At 43.2% G+C, this 22974-nt stretch overlaps 1 protein-coding gene across 1 annotated transcript; it reads right to left on the reverse strand.

Annotated features, from left to right (window-relative positions):
• Window positions 1–11280: 11280 nt before the first annotated feature.
• On the reverse strand, window positions 11281–20253 carry LOC125388862 (disks large homolog 5-like). The gene is made up of 6 exons (XM_087905076.1): window positions 20115–20253; window positions 17995–18154; window positions 16343–16474; window positions 15604–15775; window positions 12234–12349; window positions 11281–11383 (listed from the first exon to the last, which is right to left on the reverse strand). Exons 1-6 carry the CDS (start codon window positions 20245–20247, stop codon window positions 11281–11283), a joined length of 816 nt encoding a protein of 271 aa, XP_087761202.1. The 5' UTR covers window positions 20248–20253.
• Between the last annotated feature and the right edge of the window lie 2721 nt (window positions 20254–22974).

Here is a 22974-nt window from a genome sequence, read left to right on the forward strand (position 1 = left end):
AGCACAATAAGGAAAGGGACCAACCACACAGCCAGCCTGGGGGTAAGAGTGAAAGTAAGATACACAGAAGAGAAAGGCAAAAGTCCAGAGGCAAAGGTTGACAGGATAAATCAAGATAAGAAAAGTTGGCTAGAAACAACCCAAACTAAGGCTGACATTCATAACAAGGAAAAAGCCTCTGTGTGAATTATTTGGGAGCTGGACGGTAAGTCCCCAAAAGAGCAACGAGTAAAATAAACATTTTGACATTCTAATGTCAAAATGGACTGGCCTTGAACTCACTGAGACCCATCTGCCTCTGCCTCCCAAGTGCTGGTGTTAAAGGCGTGCACCACCACCCCTGCCTGGCTTTCTCTCTACTTTCCATGTCTGGTTATCCTCCCTTCTCTCACAGACAACACTGATTATGTCCAGTCTACTTCTTTTTCTCGCTGCTCTAGAGTCCTCTAGACATCTCTGGAGATATTTTCTCTCTTTTAGTTACATTCCTTCAGGGTCCCTCTTGTTTCACACAGATTCCAGTTTCAAGCAGAAGATGGAGGCAGGCTGGTTCATCAGGACCCCATCATGAGGGGCCCAAAAGTTAAAAGATAGACTCTTGCAGCTTCGCTGCCTGTGTCCAGAGGCTCAATGCCTGAACCCTTAATGGTATTTCCCTTGTAGGACTCCTTTGCTGCCCATTTTCTACCACTAGGCCTTGTTTAGTTTCCTTTGATGCACCTTTTTCTGTTCTTGAATCCTCCCTGAGCATTCATTACAAACAATCCGATCACCAAGACAATTCCCCAGATAGAAAGGCCGTGGCTTGAGCCTTTCTCAAAGAGGAGGAACCCACTTATCTGCACATTTAACATGGATAGCAATTTCAAACAATAGAAGCCAGACCATTCACACAAGTAATCACTTCTCTAAACCTAGAGCTTAACATATTAGCAACAGCCTCTGAATTAAGAATCAGGAGTAAACAACTCACAAGATTCAGGAAGTTCCTGAAATTTAAAAGATTAGCAAGGACCCACTTTCCCTGAGTTTATATGAACAGCAAGAATTGATGAGAGGAGATTCTCTGGCTTGTCAAGTTGCCCACACAGAGTTCCAGGAATGCAGCTTTTGTGACTCATCATTTGTGGTAGAGGTAGGCCTTTGAGCCCTCTTGTTGGTGGAGAGCTGCTTGTTTGTCCCAGCCACAAGTGCTCCCATAGCATCCTCTTTTCTCCCTTACCAATTCTCATGTCTAAAATGCCAATAAACTTATTGGCTCCCCACGTTCAACTTTAGGAGAGTCATTTCTTTTGTCTGACATCAGAGTCCCCACAGAAGTGTCCTACGACAGCTACACACCCCAACTGATGCCTGAACAGGGATCTACAGAACCACTGATGAGCTTGAGAAGACTGACTTCATGGTCTGGGCTATGACCCTGCCTTCCAAGTTCTCTTTTATCCATTTATCTAGGAATGCAAATTATGGCAAGGTGTGCAACTGAAGCTGACAGTCTGAGGGGGAAGCTTCCTCAGGAGGACTCTGGATATGGCATGGCCGTCCTTGCCTGTGCAGGGGTGTTGGTATGCTTCCTTGATAAGGTTGTGGATAGGTGGGTCTTGCTATGGGTTGTGAAACATGTAACTCAGGGATGTGGAATGTCTGGGAGGGAAATCCCAAATTGAGCCTTTTCTTCTGTTTGTGTGGGGTTCTATGTCTCTTCGATGGATGGGACCCACCTAGTGAGGACAGAGGTGTCCCCAGACAGCTGATAACTGAAAGAATGAATCCCTTAACATGACAGGCCTGGAGCACGACCGTATGCAGACCTGGGCTTCCCTTTGTGACCCAGTTGTCTTTCCAGAACGTGCTTGCTCATGGGAGGTATTACAATGACAAAGGGACACATGTCTAGCTTCCTCTACTTTAGCTTCTGATGTGGTAGGGAAATTGGGTAAAAGTGAATTTGGGAAGCAGAGGAAAGGGGATTTCTATGAGTGGAAGGTTAGCCTAGTCTGTAATGGATTAAGATTAAGAAAAATGCTGTGGAGTTCCAAGTGGCTGTAGCAGCAGAAACGCTATAGGTCCCCAAGTGGCGGCAGTGGGCACACTGTTACACCGTTAAAGTATTCTTCATCATAAACTAATGTAATGCATCTTTGCCTCGTTAAAATAATATTCCACAGCAGCAGCCCCTTGTAGAAACCAGTGAGCCACTTGGTTGTTGCCTATGTGGGTTCCCATGAATATCAGTGACTGGAAGACATGCATTAGCGAGAGACCTGGGTACGGGAGGCATCTGATATGTAGCCATCTGACTAGATAAGACTACACTATGTTCAACCATGTAGTCTAGCTTCATTCTGCTGCTGCAACAAGGACAGTGAGCAAAAACAACTTGGTAGAATGTATTTGGCCTCCACTCCCAGGTAGCAGTCCATCACCTAGGGAAGTCTGAAACCTCCTGAAGAAAATAGTCGATACCTTAACCCCTACATTTTAAAACAAAGGGAGCAGACAATAGAGACAGGTACATTAGTTAATTAAATATTTTACTTATTAATTTAATTTGGTTTTTCGAGACAAAGTCTCTCTGTGTTGCAGCTCTGGCTGTCCTGGAGCTCACTCTGTAGAAAAGACTGGATAATTTTTGTTAGTGGGGAACTGTGTTTGTGCTTTCCCCTGATATTTTCTGTTACAAAACAACAGGAAACTCTTCTCTTACTTTCCATGTCTTTGTGGATTCCTTTTTCTATTTTGTTTTGGTTTTTCTTCTTTGTCTTTTTTTTTGTCTACATTAGCTGTCAATCTTGCCATGACAATTATAGACCTCTTCCTTATTAGTGACATTTTTAGGACTATTAGTAAACTCACTTCAGGTCTGGAGATTTTGTCTTGAAGTCCAGGAGCACTCTGTCTCAAATTTTGGTTACTACTCCAGACCTTCCTTCTTTACTGCACTTAATAGGCACCAGACCCGGGTCTGGAGCCAGTACACGTCTAGGTGAAAGACAGGAACCATCCATTGCTAGGAAGCAAAAATTCTGGTTAATTCAAAAATAAAACACCTCTCGTGATTATAATTATTTTCCTAACAAAAATTGGCTTCAAACTGCATCAGCTCAGTTCAAAAGCACCTTTCTCTGGGATATGCCCTGGGGCTCTGCTGGGCTCTGCCTCCTCTGGTCCCCACGGGCACAGCCTCCAATCCCACCCCAGGCCAACCTTGCCCCCATAGGTCCCTCTCCACTCTGGGTCAAGTCCATCCATTTCTTGCCTGTCCAGTCTCCCTGAGCACTGGCACCGCACTCGCCTCCCAAGTCCCGACTGGGCACGTGTCTCGCCGAGGCTCCAGCACACACCTGGTGCAGACCCATGTAGGCCCATGCTTGCTGCATCCATCCCTGTGAGCTCATATGCACGTTGCTTAGTTGGTTCATAGGGCCTTGTTCTCCTGGTGTCCCCCATCCTCATTGGCTCTGACAATGGCTCAGCCTCCTCTTACATGGGCTTCCCTGAGTTTTGAAAGCAGAGATTTGATAGAGACCTCCCATTTAGAAACTCTCCAAATAATTTCTGGTTTTGGGTCTACATTGTTTCTCTCTCGTGCTAGAGGAAGACTCTATGATGATGACGGCATAAGGCACTTATGTATGAGTATAGCAGAATATCATTAGGGGTTAATTTAATGATACTTTTTTTAAAAAATACTAATGTTTGGTTTTAGCCTAGGTCTCTTGGCTATCTAATGCTGTCTTATCTTCTATCTATCTATCTATCTATCTATCTATCTATCTATCTATCTATCTATTATCTACTCTGGTTCTTGGTTACCCAAGCAAATGTTGGGTGTGGTTTCCTTCTGGTGGAATGTGCCTTAAGTTAATGCAGACACCAGTTTGCTTTTCCCGCAAGTTCTGTGCCACTATTGTCCTTGTAAATTTTGTAGGCAGGACTTTTTGTAGGTCAAAGGGTATGTAACTGGTTTGATGTCCACATTTCTCTTCTGATAGCCTGCAGAGAACCTTCCCTCAACAAAGAGATGAGAACATAGGGATACAGGTTTCCTGTGTGAACCAGCTCATCTTCCCCAAGTTCCATGTGTAGATACTACCTCATCAATGAAGCCCGCTGTCAGTTTTTGGAGAGCAGCCCTTTGTTTTAGCAACATATTCAGTTGTTTGGGGATTTTCAAACAACTTCAGTTGTTTGGCTAATAACTCAACTGAATGCAACCCAGTCCTACCAGTGGAAGTCTTGCCTGGTGACAGGAGATGACCAGTTGATTCTCTGTTACTAGGACTATTGTATCTTCAGTGCTTGAGATCCTCTCTTCCGTTTCTTGCATTCTGCTGTTCATGCTTGCATTTGTGGTTCCTGATCGTTTTCTCATGATTTCTGTTTCTATAATTCCTTTGGCTTGTGTTTTCTTTATTGTTTTTATTTCAGTTTTCAAGTCCTGGACAGTTCCTTTTATATGTTTGATTTCCTTTTCTTGGTTTTCTTTAAGTGTCTTGTTAATATCTTCCAATTTTTTGTTTGTTTTTATCTTTATTTCTTTAAGGGAATTTCTCATTTCATCTTTAAGAATTTCAAAATTCTCTTGAGGTTATTTTTTAGATCATTTTCTTCTGGTTCATCCATAATTGGTTGTTCAGGTCTTGTTTTTGTAGGGTGATGTAGAAGGCCTTTCTGTATTTGTGTTGCTTTCATTGGTTATTAAAGAAACTGCCTTGGCCTAGCTGATAGGGCAGAACTCAGGTAGATGGGGAAGACAGAGCAGAATGCTGGGAAGAAGGGAAGTGTGGCAGATGCCGTGAATCTCCTGCCTGAGACAGACGTAGGTTAAACTGTTGCTGGTAAGTCACAATCACGTGGTGATACACACATTTAATTGAACTGGGTTAATCAAGATGTGAGAGTTAGCCAATAAGAGGGCTAAGCTAATGGTCCAGGCAGTAATTTAAACAATACAATTTCTGCGTGGTTATTTTGGGGTTAAGCTAGCCAGGTGGTGGGATGTTGCCCGCTTGTTCCTTCTACTACAGTAGGGTCTTTTTACTGGTAATGTGTTACTCTTTGTGGTGTAGCATGTGATCTTACCTTTTCTACTCATCTTTTCCTCTAATAGGTGTGGTTGGGGCTGTCTGAGATTCTACTGAATAATGTTCTAGGTGCCAGTGAATCCAAAGCTCAGATGGTTGTTCCTCATGGTACAGTCAGTGTCACAGTTCTGGTTACCCCATTGGTTACTCCTGTTCCTGGAGATAGCTCAGTGCTCCTGTGCTTTGCTCTGCTCCCTTGGACTTTGCTGTCTCAGGCCTACTTTGGTCTAGGCTGCTGCTTTGATCTGTTTCTGTAAATCCTCGTCTGGATCCCCCCCTTCAGAAGTCCCTGGCTTGGAGTTGGACCTGTTCTGGTGGAGATTGCTGACTCTGGATCTGGTCGCTGGCTCAGTCCTGATCTGCCAGTGTTCTGGGACTGGGTTGGATCCAATGACCGGATTTGCTCCAGGCTTCTGCTCCCAGTGAAGCTTGTTTCCTCAGGCCCTCTCTGTCCTAGGTGTCTCTGAAATCCTTTACACTGAAGGAAGCCTCGGAAACCAGTCCGCACAGGGCTGACCTTTACTGAGGCTTAGGTAAGCACCCACTTTAGGGCTCATTGCTCGGCATGTTGTGTCTGTGTTGTGGCAGGAGTAATCACAGTTAGAATCTGAGTCACGACAATTATCGTCCTTCCTATGTAGTCTGCAATGTGATGTGCCCAGAATATGACCCCCAGAGAGGCCCAGACCGTAATAAGCAAATTTTAATCAGCATAATACAAACATGTTTGAAACTCATCTCCATCCCCGTTACAGTGAGGTAGAGAAGAGTTGTATCTCCTCTGTGGGGTAAGCTTTTAAAGGCATAACTACAAAGAGAATCTTTGAAGCTGTTTTGGCACGGGTGCAAGGACTTTTGCTCTCTACCATAAGTCAGCTTTTTCCTTGTTCTTATAGTTAGGCCATCTTTATCAGCCTGTACCAGGTGATTGACTGGGATGAGCTAAGTGACCTTGTACTCAGAATCTACCGGGTAGGAGAGGGGAAAACCACTATCTTCCTTGGAAAGCTTTCTGCTAGGAAATTTCTTCTCACCCCTTTGAGAATAAAGTGTGAGGGTTCCATAGAATGCTGCTTTCTTGCCCCATGCACCCAAGCCTAGCTAATGTCTTGACACAGACTTCGGTCTCCCTAGTTTAAGTCCTGCGGACATGGAGGAACTCAAAACTATTAGTACAGTTTGTAGCGGAGTCTTCACTGTCAATCATGCTGTCTCAGGTGGACTCACAAAATCACCTTCACTATCAATCACCCTAAGACTCAGGGCATAGTAAGCACCATCTTTGACCAACACCCCTACCCCTGGTTTTGGTCATGTCAGCATGATGCAGGGTCTGAATGTTCCTATCTGGTATTAGTCTAAGTAATACCACATTAAGTGGGAAAGTTTATTTTCTATGTCCTGTCCTCCCATTTATGAGTCCCCCACATCACTAGTGATTGCTCCTAGTAATGGAGTCTCAACTGGCCATCTCCTTCACCAGGCAGGGATTCCAGTTGTAGGACTGGGCTGCATTCAATTCAGTTGTTGGCCAAGGGTGCCCCATAGAAACCACCCAGAAATCTCCAAACCACCCAGGCTGCTGCTGGGACACAGGGCTGCTCTCCAGAAACAGACAGCGAGACCCATTGCTGAGATAACATCCACACATGGAGCGTGGGGGAAGTCAAGCTGGGTCATACAGGAAGTCTGCATCTCTACCTTCTAGTCTCTTGTCTGAGGGAAGGTATTCTGTGGGCTATTGAAAGAGAAAAGCAGATGCCAACCAACTCAGTCACAAAACCCTTGACTTACAAAATATCCTGCCTACATCATATGAAGGACAATGGAGGCACAGAACTTGTGGGACTAGCCAACTGGTGTCTGAACTGATTTAAGGCCCACTCCACAAGAAGGAACCCACACCAAAAACTTGCTTCAGAAACTAAGAATCAGAGTATATATATATGAAAGATAGATAAATAGATAGATAGATCGACAGACAGACAGACAGACAGACAGATAGTTGATAGGCCAGTAGTAGATAGCCCCCAAGACCTAGGATAAAACCAAACATTACTGATTTATAAAAAAAAAGTTTTTGCCCTGGGTCTCTGAGCTATCTACTTCTGAGATATCTATCTGTCTGTCTGTCTATCTATCTATCTATCTATCTATCTATCAATCATCTCTCTCCTTTTTTATAGTCTTGCATGGAAACACTCTCCACAGGAGGTCTGTGGCCCCTGATACAGGTTCCTTTTACTCCAGCTAGTCATAAGGCTCCTCATAATATTGCTTAGTTAGACTATCAAGAGGGGTTCCTACAGATTAGGCACAATGCCTATCAAAATCCCAGAAAAATTCTACAAACCCTCAAAACAAACGTATTCAACTTCATATGGAAAAGCAAAAAACCTAGGATAGCCAAAATAATCCTGTACAATAAAAGAACTTCTGGAGGTATCACAATCCCAGACTTCAAACTCTACTACAGAGTTACAATACTGAAAACAGCCTTAAATTGGGAACAATGGAACTGAATAGAAGACCCAGATATCAATACACACATCTTCGAACACCTTATTATTGACAAGAAGGCCAAAAATATCAAATGGAAAAAAGAATGCATATTTAACAAGTGGTCCTGGCATAACTGGATGCCATCATGTAGAAGGATGAAAATAGACCCATATCTGTCACCATGTCCAAAACTCAAGTCCAGTTGGATCAAAGACCTCAACCTAAAGCCAGTCACAATGTGCCTTGTAGAAGAGAAAGTCGGAATTCACTTGAATGCATTGGCACAGAAGACCACTGCCTAAATATAACGCCAGGAGCACAGACACTGGGAGAAACAATTAATAAATGGGACCTCCTGAAACTGAGAAGCTTCTGTAAAGTAAAGGACACAGTCAACAAGACAAAACAACAGCCTACAGAATGGGAAAAGATCTTCACTAACCCCCACATCAAACAGAGGTTTTATCTCCAAAATATACAAAGAACTCAAGAAATTAGATACCAAAAGAACACATAATCCAATTTTAAAAAATGGAGTACAGTCCTAAACAGAGAACTCTGAACAGAGGAATCTAAAATGGCTGAAAGACACTTAAGGAAATGCTCAACATCCTTAGCCATCAGAGAAATGCAAATCAAAACAACTGTGAGATTTCATCTTCCACCTGTAAGAATGGCCAGGATCAAAAACACTAACTATGACTTATGCTAGAGAAGTTGTGGGGTAAAGGGAACACTCCGGCATTGCTGTTGGGAATGCAATCTGGTACAACCCCTATGGATGTCAGCATGGTGATTTCTCAGAAAATTAGGAAACAACCTTCCTCAAAACCCAGAAATACCCCTTTTGGATATATATCCAAAAGATGCTCAATCGTGCTACAAGGACATGTGCTCAACTATGTTTATAGCAGCTTTGTTTGTCATAATCAGAACCTAGAATTAACCTAAATGTCCCTCGACCTAAGAATGGATAAGGAAAATGTGGTACATTTACACAATGGAGAACAGCAGAAAAAAATAATGACAGCTTGAATTTTGCAAAGAAATGGATGCAGCTAGAAAACATTATTTTGAGTGGGGTAACCAAGACACAGAAAGACAATTATCACATGTACTGACTCATAGGTGGTTTTTAAACATAAAGCAAAGAAAGCCAGCCTACAAACCACGATCCCAGAGAATTTAGACAACAATGAGGATACTAAGAGAGACTTACATAGTTTTAATCTACATGGGAAGGAGAAAGTAGAAAAAGACAAGATCTCCTGAGTAAATTGGGAGCGTGGGGATATTGGGAGAGTATTGAAGTGGGAGGGGAGAGACAGGGAGGGGAGCAGAGAAAAATGTAGAGCTCAATAAAAATCAATATAAAAAAGAGGGGTTCTTTACCCCACCTTTAGCCAATAGGGTGTTCTCAAATTCTGAATTTGATTAGACAGTCCTAACCTGCATTGTCAACCTAGATGAGAGATGAAGAAATCCATTCCAATCAGTCAGTGATTCTGGGGCAGACTCCAGAACCTATGTGAGCTCTGCATGGATGTGTGATAGTCTAAGACAATTAATGTGCCTACTTCATGTACCTGTCCCTACAGGTCTCAAGAAACTTCTGTCTTTGGTTGAAGGTGATCCAATCCACTAATAAGCATGTATGACTGGAAGGAGAAAGTCAAGTGCAAGGGACTGGAAAGATGGCTCATGCATTAAGAGCTCTTTTGACTGTCTCAGAAGACCAACATAATGGCAAACAAACGTCATTAATGTGCATTCCAGTTGGAATTCACTGCCCTAATCGGGTCACTGTGGGAATTGCATGTATGTGGTGGCAAAACACCCACAAGCACCACAAAATGACCCAACATGTCTTGGAGGACATTTCTTCTGTGCGGTTATCATTTTTGCTTATCGCTCAGGTTTCAAAAACAACAGAGGCAGATTGCTTTGAATGTTCTGATTTCTTTTGTATATTCCTTTGTTGAATGCTCTCCTTTCCTGTGAGGCCAGGAACAATGTAGTTATGTGATGTCAGACGCTCCTCTGTATGTTGTGAATATGTTTTACTACCACTGGTTAGTAAAGAAGCTGATTTGGCCTAGGGTAAGACAGATTAAAGCTGTGCAGGAACTACAAACAGAGATACAGAGAGAAAAAAGGCAGAGTCTAGGAGAAGCCAACCAGAGTAGGGGGATGCCAGAGAATTAGTGCTAGTTCACAACCATGTAGCAATACACAGTTTAATAGAAATGGGTTCATTTAAATGTAAGAACTAGCTAGGAATAAGCCTGAGTCATTGACCAAACAATTATAATTCATATTAAGCCTCAAAGTAATTATTTATAAGCATTCTCGCGACTGGGCAGAACACAGGAAAGCTTCCTGCTACAGTTAGTTGTGTTTCCCTTCAGTTTGGTCTGCATGATGATTTCATGAACATGTTGTACAGTGTGTGTCCACATTCTACTGGAAGCTAAATATATGACCCCGAGGATGCAATATGTCCAGTTTTTCTGTAGACTAGTGGGTATACGTGGAGTAGGCCGTGCCATCTGTATCCTTATCCAAGGTGCCATCTGCCTGTGCAGACCTTGGCTGGGAAATCATTGTGCATCCCTAGCTACCTGGAACTTGCTGATACAGATCCATGCCTGTGAGTTGTGGGTTTACAGGAGTGTGACAGCTCACCTGCCTAAAGAAGAGTCTTTAAAAAAAGTTGGAAACTGCTTTTTATTCATAAGACATCAATTTCATCAATGGGGGCTTTAAGACAGTGGTCATTACAGACAGTGTGTAACCTTAGCAAACTATAAAAGCAATGGAAAGAACAAATGAAATAACAAAACATAGCAAAACCTTACACTAAAATGAAGAAAACCAAAAACTAATGAACAGATATCCCAAGATATAAACCAAACCAAACCAAAACAATCTAAAACATAACAAAAACAACCAAACAAACAAAATTTCCACTTCCCTTTGGAATTTTCTTTAAGAAAAAGCAAATCAATAACATGAGCCAGGAGGCTGTGGATTAGTCTCTGTAGTGAATTATCTTCAGCAACACTTATACGTGATATGGGGTCAGCGTCAGCTCTGCACTAGAGAGAGAATCTTGGGCTTTTGTGTGTGGTCTGTCTGGATAGCAGTGTGACAGAGTCTTCCTTGTCAGATTCCACATCACACATGGAGTCACCTTGCCAAAGCCCTTGACAGAATAACTCTTGCTCATCCACATATCTCCCTCCATGTTGTTTTGCCCACTTGCTGATGGATGTTTGGCTTCTGAGTAATTTGTGGGGTGTCCTCTGAATCTCAAGCTTATTTCTGATACAATCTTTTCTCTGGAAATTGTGAGCCAACAGAGACGGATCAGATTGTGGCTGGATCCTCTGATGATTGGTTGATATTTTCCTCAATGCTCACAGGAGAGAGGACGTGGCTTTTTCAGAGGTGGCCTGGATCCTGGAATGTAGAATATCATGCCTTCAAGGTGTCTCTCGTTTCCTCCAGGCTTCTCAGTTCTCTTATGAGGTGCTGTCAGAGAAGAAATGGAAATCAGACATAGAAACAGTCTCTCTGGGACACAGGTAAGAAAGAAATCAGGGCCTATTCACCCCTAGTAAAGAAAAGTCAAGGAAGAAAGCTCACACTGTGAATCCCATGGTTGGTGGGAATAGGATTGGATGGTGGCTCACTTGCCTGGCACATAGTGCTCCTGCTGCAGCAGCTCCATCTGCAGGAGGCTCTCCTCCTGGGCCGTGTTCTGTTCCAGTTCGTGCTGGTTATGTTCAAACCTAGAGGAGAAAGGCAGCTCGGAATGAGGCCTGGTGGGGCCCTCCCATGTCAGCTTCTGAGCCCTCACCAGTTAGAAAATTCATTGTCTTTTAGCTGAGCTCATTGACTGCTTCCCCAAGGGAAAAAGGGTCTGAGTGTCCCTGGGATGGATTTTATTTCTCAACATTTAAAAACCGATATAAGTTGAACTGGAAAATACACTGTGCTGTACTTGAAAAAAAAAACAGCACATTTTTCAACAGTCAAAAAACCATTATTTTGGAGTAATATCAATATCTGAGTCACATTTCAGGAAAGATACTCCTGGCCTTAATTAGATACCAGGTGAATGTGAGCAACCTGTAAAACTCCATGTTGGTCCTCTAGTGGAGCCTACACAACACCGCAGAGAAGGCTACATTCCTACAGCCCAGAATGTGCAAGGGGTTATTATGTCAACTCCTAATCTGCTTATGGCCAGAGTAAATCTTCTCACAGGAAACTGATGAACCCTACCGATAGCCTGCAATCAGCAGAAGTGCATTCAAGTCAGCAAAAAGATTAGAAACTTATCTCTAAATGTGATATTCTTGAAGGAAAATAAAGTGTCAGAGGACATACTGTCCCTCACAATTGACCTCTTCCTTCTCACAGGAGAAGAAGGGTACACAGTCCCTAGAAGATTCATAATCAAGCATACTGTTGCCTGAACAAAAGTTTCTGGTGATTCACCAAATCGATACTCTGAGGTATTGTTTCCCTGGATGTGGGTGGGAACCTTGCCAAATACACTAAAACCCAAAAAGGTCAGAAATCCTGAAACAGAGGATCCACTAGACTACAACTGCTTCTCTCAGTCCGTGCTCCTACCTCATCTGGGACTCAGTGAAGTGATGCTGCAGCTTTCCTGCCAAGTCCCTTTGCTGGATAACCAGTTCCTTCTGCTTCAGTAAGAATTGAAGGTGTTCCTCCAGTCTTTGATGTTCCTATTCATTAGAGGATTGTGTTCTTAGGTCAGGGTTGTTTGCACCCATGTATACAGATCTGCATGCTTGTACACAAACACAACCAAACACATTCACACAGTCCTGATCATCACAAGTACAGGATGCACACATACAAGCACACTACATTGCATCCACATATGTAGTTCCTAGGTGACACGAATGGAAGAAGAGATCACCTGGGATCTTCTAGAGAAGAGAGTTAAATTTCATTAGCCCACACCCTCTCTCCACATATTCTAAAGCAGGCACAGGGATGTGGTGATGTGGTGAGGATTGTGTACTTTGTCTCTGTTTTGATAATTTCTCATTTTATTTCTACTTTATATATGTGGGGTTTGTGTGCCTGTGTGTCCATGCACCACATGCACGCATGGGAGAAGAACACAGGGCAGGGCAGTCAATGTAGTGCTTGCCTTATAAACCCAGGCCACAAAATGGTGGGTGTCAGGGTTCCTTGACCAGTTAACTAAGCTTGCATAGCAAGTTTTCAAGACTGTACTTTCCTGGAAAGGGAAAGAAATGCAGACTAGGGCAGGAGCCTGACTGAGTCGAAGAGCACAGAGACAACACTGAGGACCCGCTGCCTCCCCCTGCAGCAGAATATGTACTGCAACACTCTAGTCCTCTCCTCGAAAAGCTTAGTTCCGTGGTACAGGACCCCTGCCTGATGGTGGAACAGCCCCTTCTTCTCACTCAGTGCTTCCCTGTGGCTCCAAGGAGGGCAGCTTCCTCCAAAAGGAGCTTTCTAAACCACGGGTTACCTCAATTTCATCCCAATGAGTTTAAGGAATGAGCTCAGAAAATCAGGAAAACTCTCCAATCAGGAGTTAAAGAAACCCTATTCTTGCAGTAAGATGGTTAAGTCATGGATTTCTCTAAATAACAGAAGGGTGGTTGATTCATGACCAAAATGGGTACGTCTATTACTTCATGATTAACAATATTCCATGGAAGGGCTTGACTTCACTGAATTTCTACTCATCAATGATGGGCATTTGAATATTTTCTGGTTTGGCAATTGCTCTGAGAAATGCTTCTGTAACCCAGGTGTCCCCTAAATTCTCTGTGGACCCTACTTCTCCTTTTGGGATCACAGGGTCATCTTGTGACTGCAAACAAAGCTTCTGAAAAATTTTACATAGTTTCGCATTGGGCTACTCATTTTTCAACCCTCACAATATCTGAGGGTCCTCATTTCTCCCAACCCCCATCAGCCCAACTTTATCTCAGTGTAAAGAAGCTTTGAATAAAAGCAGCTTCTGAGCGCTGCAGACACAACACGCAGTGAGTGCTTTAGACTAGGATGAGCCTAAGTGGGCTGCACTAAGACAGCTGTTCTCACAGCTCAGCACGGCTATGGGACTTCTGCTGGGGGGGACACCGCTGCAGTTCAGAATCTCTTAAATGATAAAATCCAGACCAAGATCCAAGATCCAAATGAGCCAAGATTAGACAAAGGTGAAGGGAAAATAGCAGCAGGTAATGATGAGGAGAACAAAACAGGATGCAGAAAAGTCGTTCATGGGCAGTTACCTTTCACCCAGAGCAGAGAAGGACACACATCCTCAACTGGGCTTTCTTGCTCTCAGGCCCCTTGATTTCCCTCAACAGCCTCATTCTCACCTTAATGTCCTTCATTACATGATTTTTTACAAAGAATTTCTTTGCAGATGAATATTTATGTTTCTACAACACCTGAGAAACTTTTAACTGCATCGGTTTTGTGGTTCTTTGTGCAGGTTAGCTGTGTGGACTTGCCAAAAGATGGGCCGCTCTATGTGCTCTGCGACAGATGCAAACTGAGGCTAACCAGAGCAGGAACAGTACTTTCTATTAACACTGGTCTCCATCATCCTTAAGGATGTCCATCATTCCATAAGTGAGCATACATATAGAGACTCAAACACATTCTCAAATCCACAAAAATACATTTGAACACAACACACACACACATAAACACACACACCCTTTTGAGGAGAGGACTAGAGTGTTGCAGTACATTTTCTGCTGCAGGGGGAGGTAGCGGGTCCTCAGTGCTGTCTCTCAGTGCTCTTCTACTCAGTCAGGCTCCTGTCCTAGTCTGAATTTTTTTCCCCATCCAGAAATGTCATTCATCTCAAGACTCACTGATCATACTGTAAGTGAAAACCTCTGCACACCTGAGCTTGACCACAAAAGACCAAGTCCCAAAGGAAGAGGCTGCACATGAAGCCTCCCAATAGCTCTAAGCTGACCCATTCTAGTCTCCTAAGAAACCTTACCCAGGCTTCTCCAGAGAAGACCTTGATAGCACCAGAGAATGAAGGCACCCATGGTCATGACCCAACAACTTTGGACCATAACACAGGGCATACAATATGAAAATAGCCCCAGATCAGTCAGTAGGAGCCTAGAGAGGTCACCGAGTGTTCTAAAATGCAGCTCTCTGTACAACTATGAGGGGAATCCATACTAAAACATAACCATGCGCATGATAGAGTAAGCATCAAAATATCAGCATTGAAACGGACTGCCCGATTCTGTGTTTGAAGCCAATGAGATAAACCAGACATTTCCTGGGAGGTTACCTTAGTTCGGGGAAAGGAAATAAGTCTATTTTTTACTTTTAAAATAGCTCTAAGGCTTGGATTTTTTATTACAAAACTCATTAATTCCAAAGTAGTAAAAATGTATAAAAATTCTGGGAAAACACCAAGTCCTTGCTCTTTCTTTCCTAACAAACCATTTAGCAATAAGATGAGACAGAAAAAGATAGGAAGCTCTACCTCTGAGGAGACAGGAGATCCAAAGAGCTCTGGTCTGGTAGCTTAAGCAGAATAAAAATATTCTATTCTACCAAGCAAATGATCCACAGGCCCTTGTCCTCACTCATTCACTCACTCACTCACTCACTCACTCACTCACTCACTCACTCTCACTAAAAGCTCTGGGATTTTTCCTATGTGGCTTAGAATCCTTCCTACCGTACTGACATGTAGGTGTGTGATATGTGATTTACCTATCTCCTTCAAAGAACTGCAGGTCTACCAGAGCAGGATTGTTTGTTTGCCAGTCAGGTTGTGTCTTCCAAGAGGTGACCTCCCCAGGAAAACTTGTGAAGGATCCCAGAAATGAACTATGTGATGGAATGCAGGTGGTCAGCTGGGTAACTGAGTGGACGGTTACATGACGGTGTACATATGTGTGTGTGCAGTTAGATAGGTGGGCTGCTGGCTCCTGCTGCCTCAGCTTACCTGCTGCTGCTTTGTCAAGAGGTCATAGATCTTCTCATAGGTCTCCTCACAGAGCCTTTTTGTCTCCTCACAGGACTCTTGCAGGAAGATCTGCTCCTGCTGCAGCTTTCTGTTGTCCTGTCTCAACATGTCCACTTTTTCCTTCATCTGTGTCCTTTCCCTCAGAAGTCGGCTGTGGAGGGTGTTTAACCATCACAAACAATGATGAGCTCCAGTCCACCTTAATTTGCCACTCCTACCTACTAATACCACCTTCCCTGCAAGGTCCCATGTCCTCAGACAGCCCCAGACTGCAGCCCACATTAGCCATGCCAGTATCATCCAGGTGATGTAGCTCTGAGAACAGGATTCTGCATCCCCAACACACACAGGTCCTACACTGATCATGGTATTGGGAGAATATCATCAGGTATAGAGCAAACATGGTCTGAGGGAGGATAGAAGATCCAAGAGGAATACATTCCACATCTGTGTCCCATAGCAACAGGCTCTGTAAGCCCCTCTCAGAGTCCCAGAGACCATTCATGGTGCAAACCATGTTTTCTATCTAGAAACTCTGGAAGCAGACAGGACACTGTTGGGAGGGGCTCTCTGACTCCTTGCACTTGTGAGAAATCAGTCTGGGAGGACAAGTACAAGGTAAACAAGCTAGAAGCATAACCCTCATTTTCTTTCAAAGAGAAGTAAGTGCAGCAGCTGTCCTTCTGAAGTGTGGGGTCCCATCAAATCAGACACTCACTGGTAGGAGTTTGTCTTCTCAGTCAGCTCCTTGCACTTGGAAGAGGCCTCACTAATTTCTTTTTCCTTGGGGAATTTCTCCAGCACTGATGTCTCCTTCTGATGAATTCTGATCTCAAGTTCAGAATTCAGCCTGTGGTAGAGCATGGGCCCAGGAACAAAGAACCCCATGAACACATATATTAAGGGTGTGTGCACTGGATGTCACATCCTGAACCCTGAATCCTAATTACTAGCATCTGTTGATATTTATCACACTTACTACACTGCCCCAGTGTCAGAAAGGCAGGACTCAAGAGGGAGACAGACAGGGCTACACGAGCTTCTTCAGTAGGCCTGGAGAAGCAAACTAGCTCTTTTTAAGATGTCCCAATCATCTGTGCCACGGGTCTGGGCCTTCCTGAATCCTGTGATGTCATGTCTCCTGTCTTCAGAATACGGACTGTCTATTCTGTGTGCCTGTTATCATATGGATGCCCAGAACTCATAATCAGGATTTCCATGGAGGAGACTGTACAGCATAATGGCTTTATAAACTCTCCATGGAATTCCATTCAGTCACCAATGTGAGCACAAAGAATGAGGGCAGGGATGCTCAAAGTGGGCCTCCAGGGCCTCAGCTCTTCTACCATCTGAAACTCTGAGACAGACAAATCCTCAGCCTTGCTACCAATCTCTTACTCACAGGATCTGGACACACACACATGAATACATACTATAACGGAACCCCTCAGAGACAGTACAGAACACACTCAGACACCACAGAACAAGGGAGATTTATTGACCCAGGGCAATCATTGAATTGGAGGGAGGCTCTGAATCAGGCAAGAGCTGAGAGCAAGCAATGGGTGTCTTTTTCATCAGTGGGTTTTTAAGGAGATAAGGGGAAGTCTGTGCTAGGATGAGTTGGTGAGACTTTATTGGACAGCAAAGCCAGAATAGCAAAATATTGAATTTTGATTTCTGAACCATAGTGTTTGCCTTGAAGATTGAGTCAGTGGCCAAATAAGAGAATGAACCTTGGGGACAAATTTTAGGAATGTAATTTAATGTTTTATCAAGGGAGAGGAAGTGAAAAGGGCAAAACTGGTCACTGCTATGTTGGCAATGTTTGGGCCTGTTAGCCCTTCACACACATAAACACATACAAAAGTAGGATGCCAGAGAAATGCAGGTAGGTGACATTATGTCAGGGTACAAGGAACAAGAACAGAGTGGTGACAAGATGAGCTCCAGGTCTATTGGTCACACACTGAGATGGACCAAGTGGGACCAGGCCATCCTCCAAGAACAACCAGCAAGAAATCACCCAGTCAAATACAAAGACTCCCATGAACTCAGCACCCAGCATCTCCCACAAGCCAACACCTGTCAAGAACTCTTTGGAATGTGTGTTGAGAGCTCACACACTGCTGCCCCATCCATAGAATATGACTCAGGCCATGGGCTCTGCTTTTCATTACGAGGGAGCAGAACAGCCCATGTCCACATCTCACTTTTACCCAGGCTTCAGTTCTGCCTCTCAGACGCTCTTGAGAAAAGTAGTTTGGGCAGAAGGACACCTTGGAGGTGCAGCCTCAAGTGACATGAGGAATGCTGGGGTGGACACAGGGGGGTCAAGACAGTCACCAGAGAACTGGACATAATGACTACCTGTTGTTCACATCATTGTTGGTATAATTGGCCAGGAATGAATGAAGTTCATTCCTTTCATTGGTCATCATCTGAAGCTGAAGGGTCAGTTCATCAACCTTGTTCATCTGCTGCTCCTCCTCAGTGAGGAAGGTTGAGGTCCGTGCCTTTCCAGTACTCCCTGTAGGTAGATAAACATCAGTGAATTTGTACAGTGAAATGGTACAGGGTCATGAGAGACCATGTTGAGTCCCCAGAAGAGGCCTGAGGAAGAGGGAGTGCATGGAACTCACTGAAGACCCCAAAGAACAGAACAACTATCCTCAAGTTGGGACCCATAACCCATGTCTCTTTTGCCGATAACTATCACTAGATATCATCAATGTTGGGGAATATTATTTTCAGGTGTTGACTTTGTTTTTACTGCATTTGTTTTAACTCTGTGAAGCTGTGTTACTGTGCCTATCTATAACACCTGATGGTCCTAATAAAGAGATAGACAGCCAATAGCAAGACTGGAGCAGGGATAGGTGGGACTAGCAGGCAGAGTATAGATAGAAGCTGAACTCTGAGAGGAGAATAAAGAGGAGCCCAAGAATAAGAGGGGAGGACTCCAGAGGTGAGACACTAGCTCACTCAGCAGCCATGGAGTAAGAGTGAAAGGAAGATTTACAGAAAAGAAAGAGAAAAGCCTAGAGGAAAAAGGTAGACAGGATAATTTAAGTCAAGAAGAGCTGACAAGAAACATGACAAGCTAAGGCTGGGAATAGATAAGAATGAGCCTCTGTGTGTGATTTATATGGTAGCTTTGTGGCAGCCCCCCCCCCACGAAAGCCAAAGAAGTAAAATTTTCCATAACACTTCAGTCCCAACTGCAGCGCCACTGACCCTGGGAGGTACAGGCTATCCCAGTCATACTAGTTTAATAATGTCAGTTCTTGTCTGATGAGATGCAGGAAGGTCCTGACACCCTGGTTCTCTGTACCTCCAAGACGAGCTAACCTGTGTCCAAGACTTAAAGCAACTGAATGTCTCAGAGCTGAGTGCAGTGATGGGGAGTTTTCCTCCCTGATATTCCCATTGGATACCCATGGGGCCTACAGAAATCCACTGAGGATGAAGTCAGGGACACTAGACCCTGATGACTCACAGTGACACTGTCTCCTGATGCATTTTTTCCCACCCAGAATCATAGTAAGGAGCTCCCAGCACAGCGGCTGCAGCCTTGAGCATTCCTAACTCCCTGCCAAACTAAACATCAGAAACCCTCCAATTGTGGTCGCCTCTTTAGGAACCCAGAGAAGAAGCCCATTGGCCCATTGCTTCAGATGGTCCCAGCTCCCAAACCCCACTTCTAGAAGGTCCAATTTGAGTCTCACCTTCTTAGAAAACCAGAGATCTCTATGTCAATCGGTGTGCTTAGTCTTGTCAACATGTCTCTTGGTGAACCATATAAGCAATGAATGCCTCAAGGGCAACGGTTGGCTTTACCACTACACTGTTGATTTCATAGAAGATGCCAAGAGTTCTTCAGGATACAATAAAATGTCCAGACAAAAGACATGTAGGATCATAGACTATCTGATTGATAGCTCTTTCCCAATTCAGGAAAAACCAAGCTACCCTTTCCAGGAGCCTTCCCTGGGACACAGTGGAAGCCATTTAGCACCGTTTCCTGTCAAACCAGAGGTCTCCCTGATTCATTAGAATCTAGTGCATTCTAATTCACAAGTTCATCCTGTGTGGAGGTCAAGTTTTACTTTCCAGACACTGCCCAGGAATGACTCTTCCCATCCTTAAGATGACTAATCAATAAGATGAGAAATAAAGGATGCTAAGGCATTAGCTCAAGATGATGGGGAAGGAAGGTCAGATCCATGAAGTGAACAAACACATCAGGGAAGATCCATGGGATGGAAACAATGCTTGAGGTGGTAGGGAATTGGGGTGTCCTGTCAGAGCAGTAATAAATCACATGGGTAATACTGAAATATTTATTAAAACCTTCCGAAGAATACTTTCCAGCCCTCACAGTGTTAGCAAAGGCTTGATCAGCTGCCACCTCCTAAGTTCCACACCTGAAAGGAACAACTTAAACCTTCCTCCTTCCGGAAGCTCTCTATCCCCTGCCCAGGACTCACTGTGCTTTCCCCAGAACCATTTATTTCTTGATGTGTGTCTCGGAGACTGAAGGCCTTCTTCCCTGTGCCTCTCTCTGGTCTCCCTGCGCTCTCCATCCTGTCTCCCAAGCAGCCTGTTCAGTCCTGTCAGCATGGCTGTGGGTGAACCACACAGGCACTGAACGAATGCCTCAAGGGCAGTTGGCGTTGCCACAACACTGGTGACATCACAGAATTCCAGACTCTCCAGGATACAGTAGAATGTCCAGGTGGGGGACTGCTGATGTCATATGATACAGCTATTAACCCCTGCTAACTACTTCACCCAAAAGTGACCTGAATGAATGTGTGATTTCCAAGAGCCTCTCTGGGGCTGCCACAAAGGTTTTTAGGTACCTTTTCTTTCTAAAGCTAGAAATCGAGTCCTCTGCTTCTCACACTTTATGTGAGAAGTTGAAAGCTCACTTCCCAACCATATCCCAGGGATGGCTTTTTCCCTTCTTAAGAATCATACTCAAATAACGTGAGAAACAAAGGATGCTTAGAAATGAGGTCAGGATAAAGGGTTTAGAACAGGTGAGATCTCTGAAGTCAAAAAGCACCTGGTACAGATCCTCAGACTTTTAGAGATTGGTGCGTTCAAACCAAAGAGAAGACACATAGGAAGTGATGAAAATTTCACTGAGAGTGTCATTAGAGCTCACTCAAGCTATGAGGTTGATAGTGAAGATGTGAGTAGCTCTTGGCAGGTGTACCTGGAGCCATTGAGCCCAGGTGAGATCTGATATTGTAAGGAAACAGTTGTGGAAAGAGTGTGATGTTTGACATCTAACAATCCTTCACCAGCACAACTCAAAGAAAGGAAACACACAAAATCTACCACCAAAAAATTAATAATAACTGGAGTTAACAACCACTGATCATTAATATCACTTAATATCAGTGGACTCAATTCACTTATAAGAAGGCACAGGATAAGAGAATGGATATGAAAACAGGATCCAACATTCTGCTATTTACAAGAAACACACTTCAACCTCAAAGACAAACACTATGTCAGAGCAAAAAGGGTTGGGAAAAGATTTTTCAATCTAATGGACCTAAGAAAAAAGTGGGTGTGGCTATACCAATATCGAACAAAATTGATTTCAAATTAATATCAATTAGAAGAGATGGAGGACAGACACTTTATATTCATAACAGGAACAATTCATCAAGATGAAGTCTCAATTCTGAATATCTACACCCCTAAAATAAAAACACTCACATATGTAAAAGAAACATTTCTAGAACTCAAAGCACACATCAAACCCCACACTCTAATAGTAAGAGACTTCAACACTCCTCTCTCACCAATGGACAGGTCAACAAGACAGAAACTTAACAGAGAAACAAGAGAACTAACAGATGTAATGAACCAAATGAACTTAACAGACATCTATAAAACATTCCACCCAAACAGAAAAGAAAATACCTTCTTCTCAGCATCTCATGGAACTTTCTCAAAAATTATTCACATAATCAGTAACAAAGCAAACATCCACAGATACAAAAAATTGTAGTAGCCACCTGTGTACTATCGGATCATCATGGAATAAAGTTAGAATTCAATAACAATTCTACCACCAAACTCATTGAAACTGAACAGTCAACTCCTGAACCACTGGGTCAAGGAAGAAATAAAGAAAGAAATGAAAGTCTTCTTGAATTCAACGAAAATGAAGACACAACATACCCAAACCTATGGGACACTATGAAAGCAGTGCTAAGAGAAAAGGTCATAGCACTAAGTGCCCATATAAAGAAAACAGAAAAAGCTCACATTAGATTCTTAACAGCACACCTGAAAGCTCTAGGAAAAAAAAAGAAGCTGATTCACCCAGGAGGAGTAGAAGACTGGAAATAATCAAACTGCGGGCTGAAATCAACAAAATAGAAACACAGAAAATAATCCAAGGAATCAATGAAACAAAGAGCTGGTTCTTGGAGAAAATCGACAAGATTGACAAATACCTATACAAACTAATCAAACGGCAGAGAGAGAACACGCAAATTAACAAGATCAGAAATGAAAAGGGGGACATAACCACAGACACAGAGGAAATTCAGAGAATCATTAGAACTTACTACAAAAGCCTATATGCCACAAAATTGGAAAATGCAAAAGGAATGGGCTTTTTTTACATAAGTACCAGATACCAAAATTAAATCAAGATCAGGTGAACAATTTAAATAGACCTCTATGTCACTAGGAATTAGAAGCTGTCATCGAAAACCTCCCTACCCAAAAAAGCCCAGGACCAAGTTGTTTTAATGAAGAATTCTACCAGAACTTCCAAGAAGAGCTAATCCCTACACTCCTTAATGTATTTCACAAAATAGAAACAGAAGAGCCATTGCCAAACTCCTTTTATGAAGCTAATGTTACTCTGATACCACAACCACACAAAGATTCAACCAAGAAAGAGAATTACAGACCAATCTCACTCATGAACATCGATGCAAAAATTCTCAATAAAATACTAGCAAACCGAATCCAAGAGCACATCATAAAAATTATCCACTATGATCAAGTAGGCTTCATCCCTGAGATTCCGGGCTGGTTCACCATAAGAAAATCTATCAATGTAATCCATAATATAAATAAACTGAAAGAAAAACCCACATTATCATTTCATTAGATTCTGCAAAAGCATTTGACAAAATTCAACACCCCTTTATGATAAAGGTCTTAGAGAGTTTAGAGATACAAGGTTCATATCAAAATATAATAAAAGCAATATGCAGCAAGCCAACAGCAAACATCAAATTAAATGGAGAGAAACTTAAAGCCATTCCACTAAAATCAGGAACACGACAAGGCTGTCCACTCTCTCCTTAC

Source organism: Myodes glareolus, chromosome 4, assembly GCF_982192425.1.
Source record: "Myodes glareolus chromosome 4, mMyoGla1.1, whole genome shotgun sequence".
Lineage (NCBI taxonomy): Eukaryota > Metazoa > Chordata > Mammalia > Rodentia > Cricetidae > Myodes > Myodes glareolus.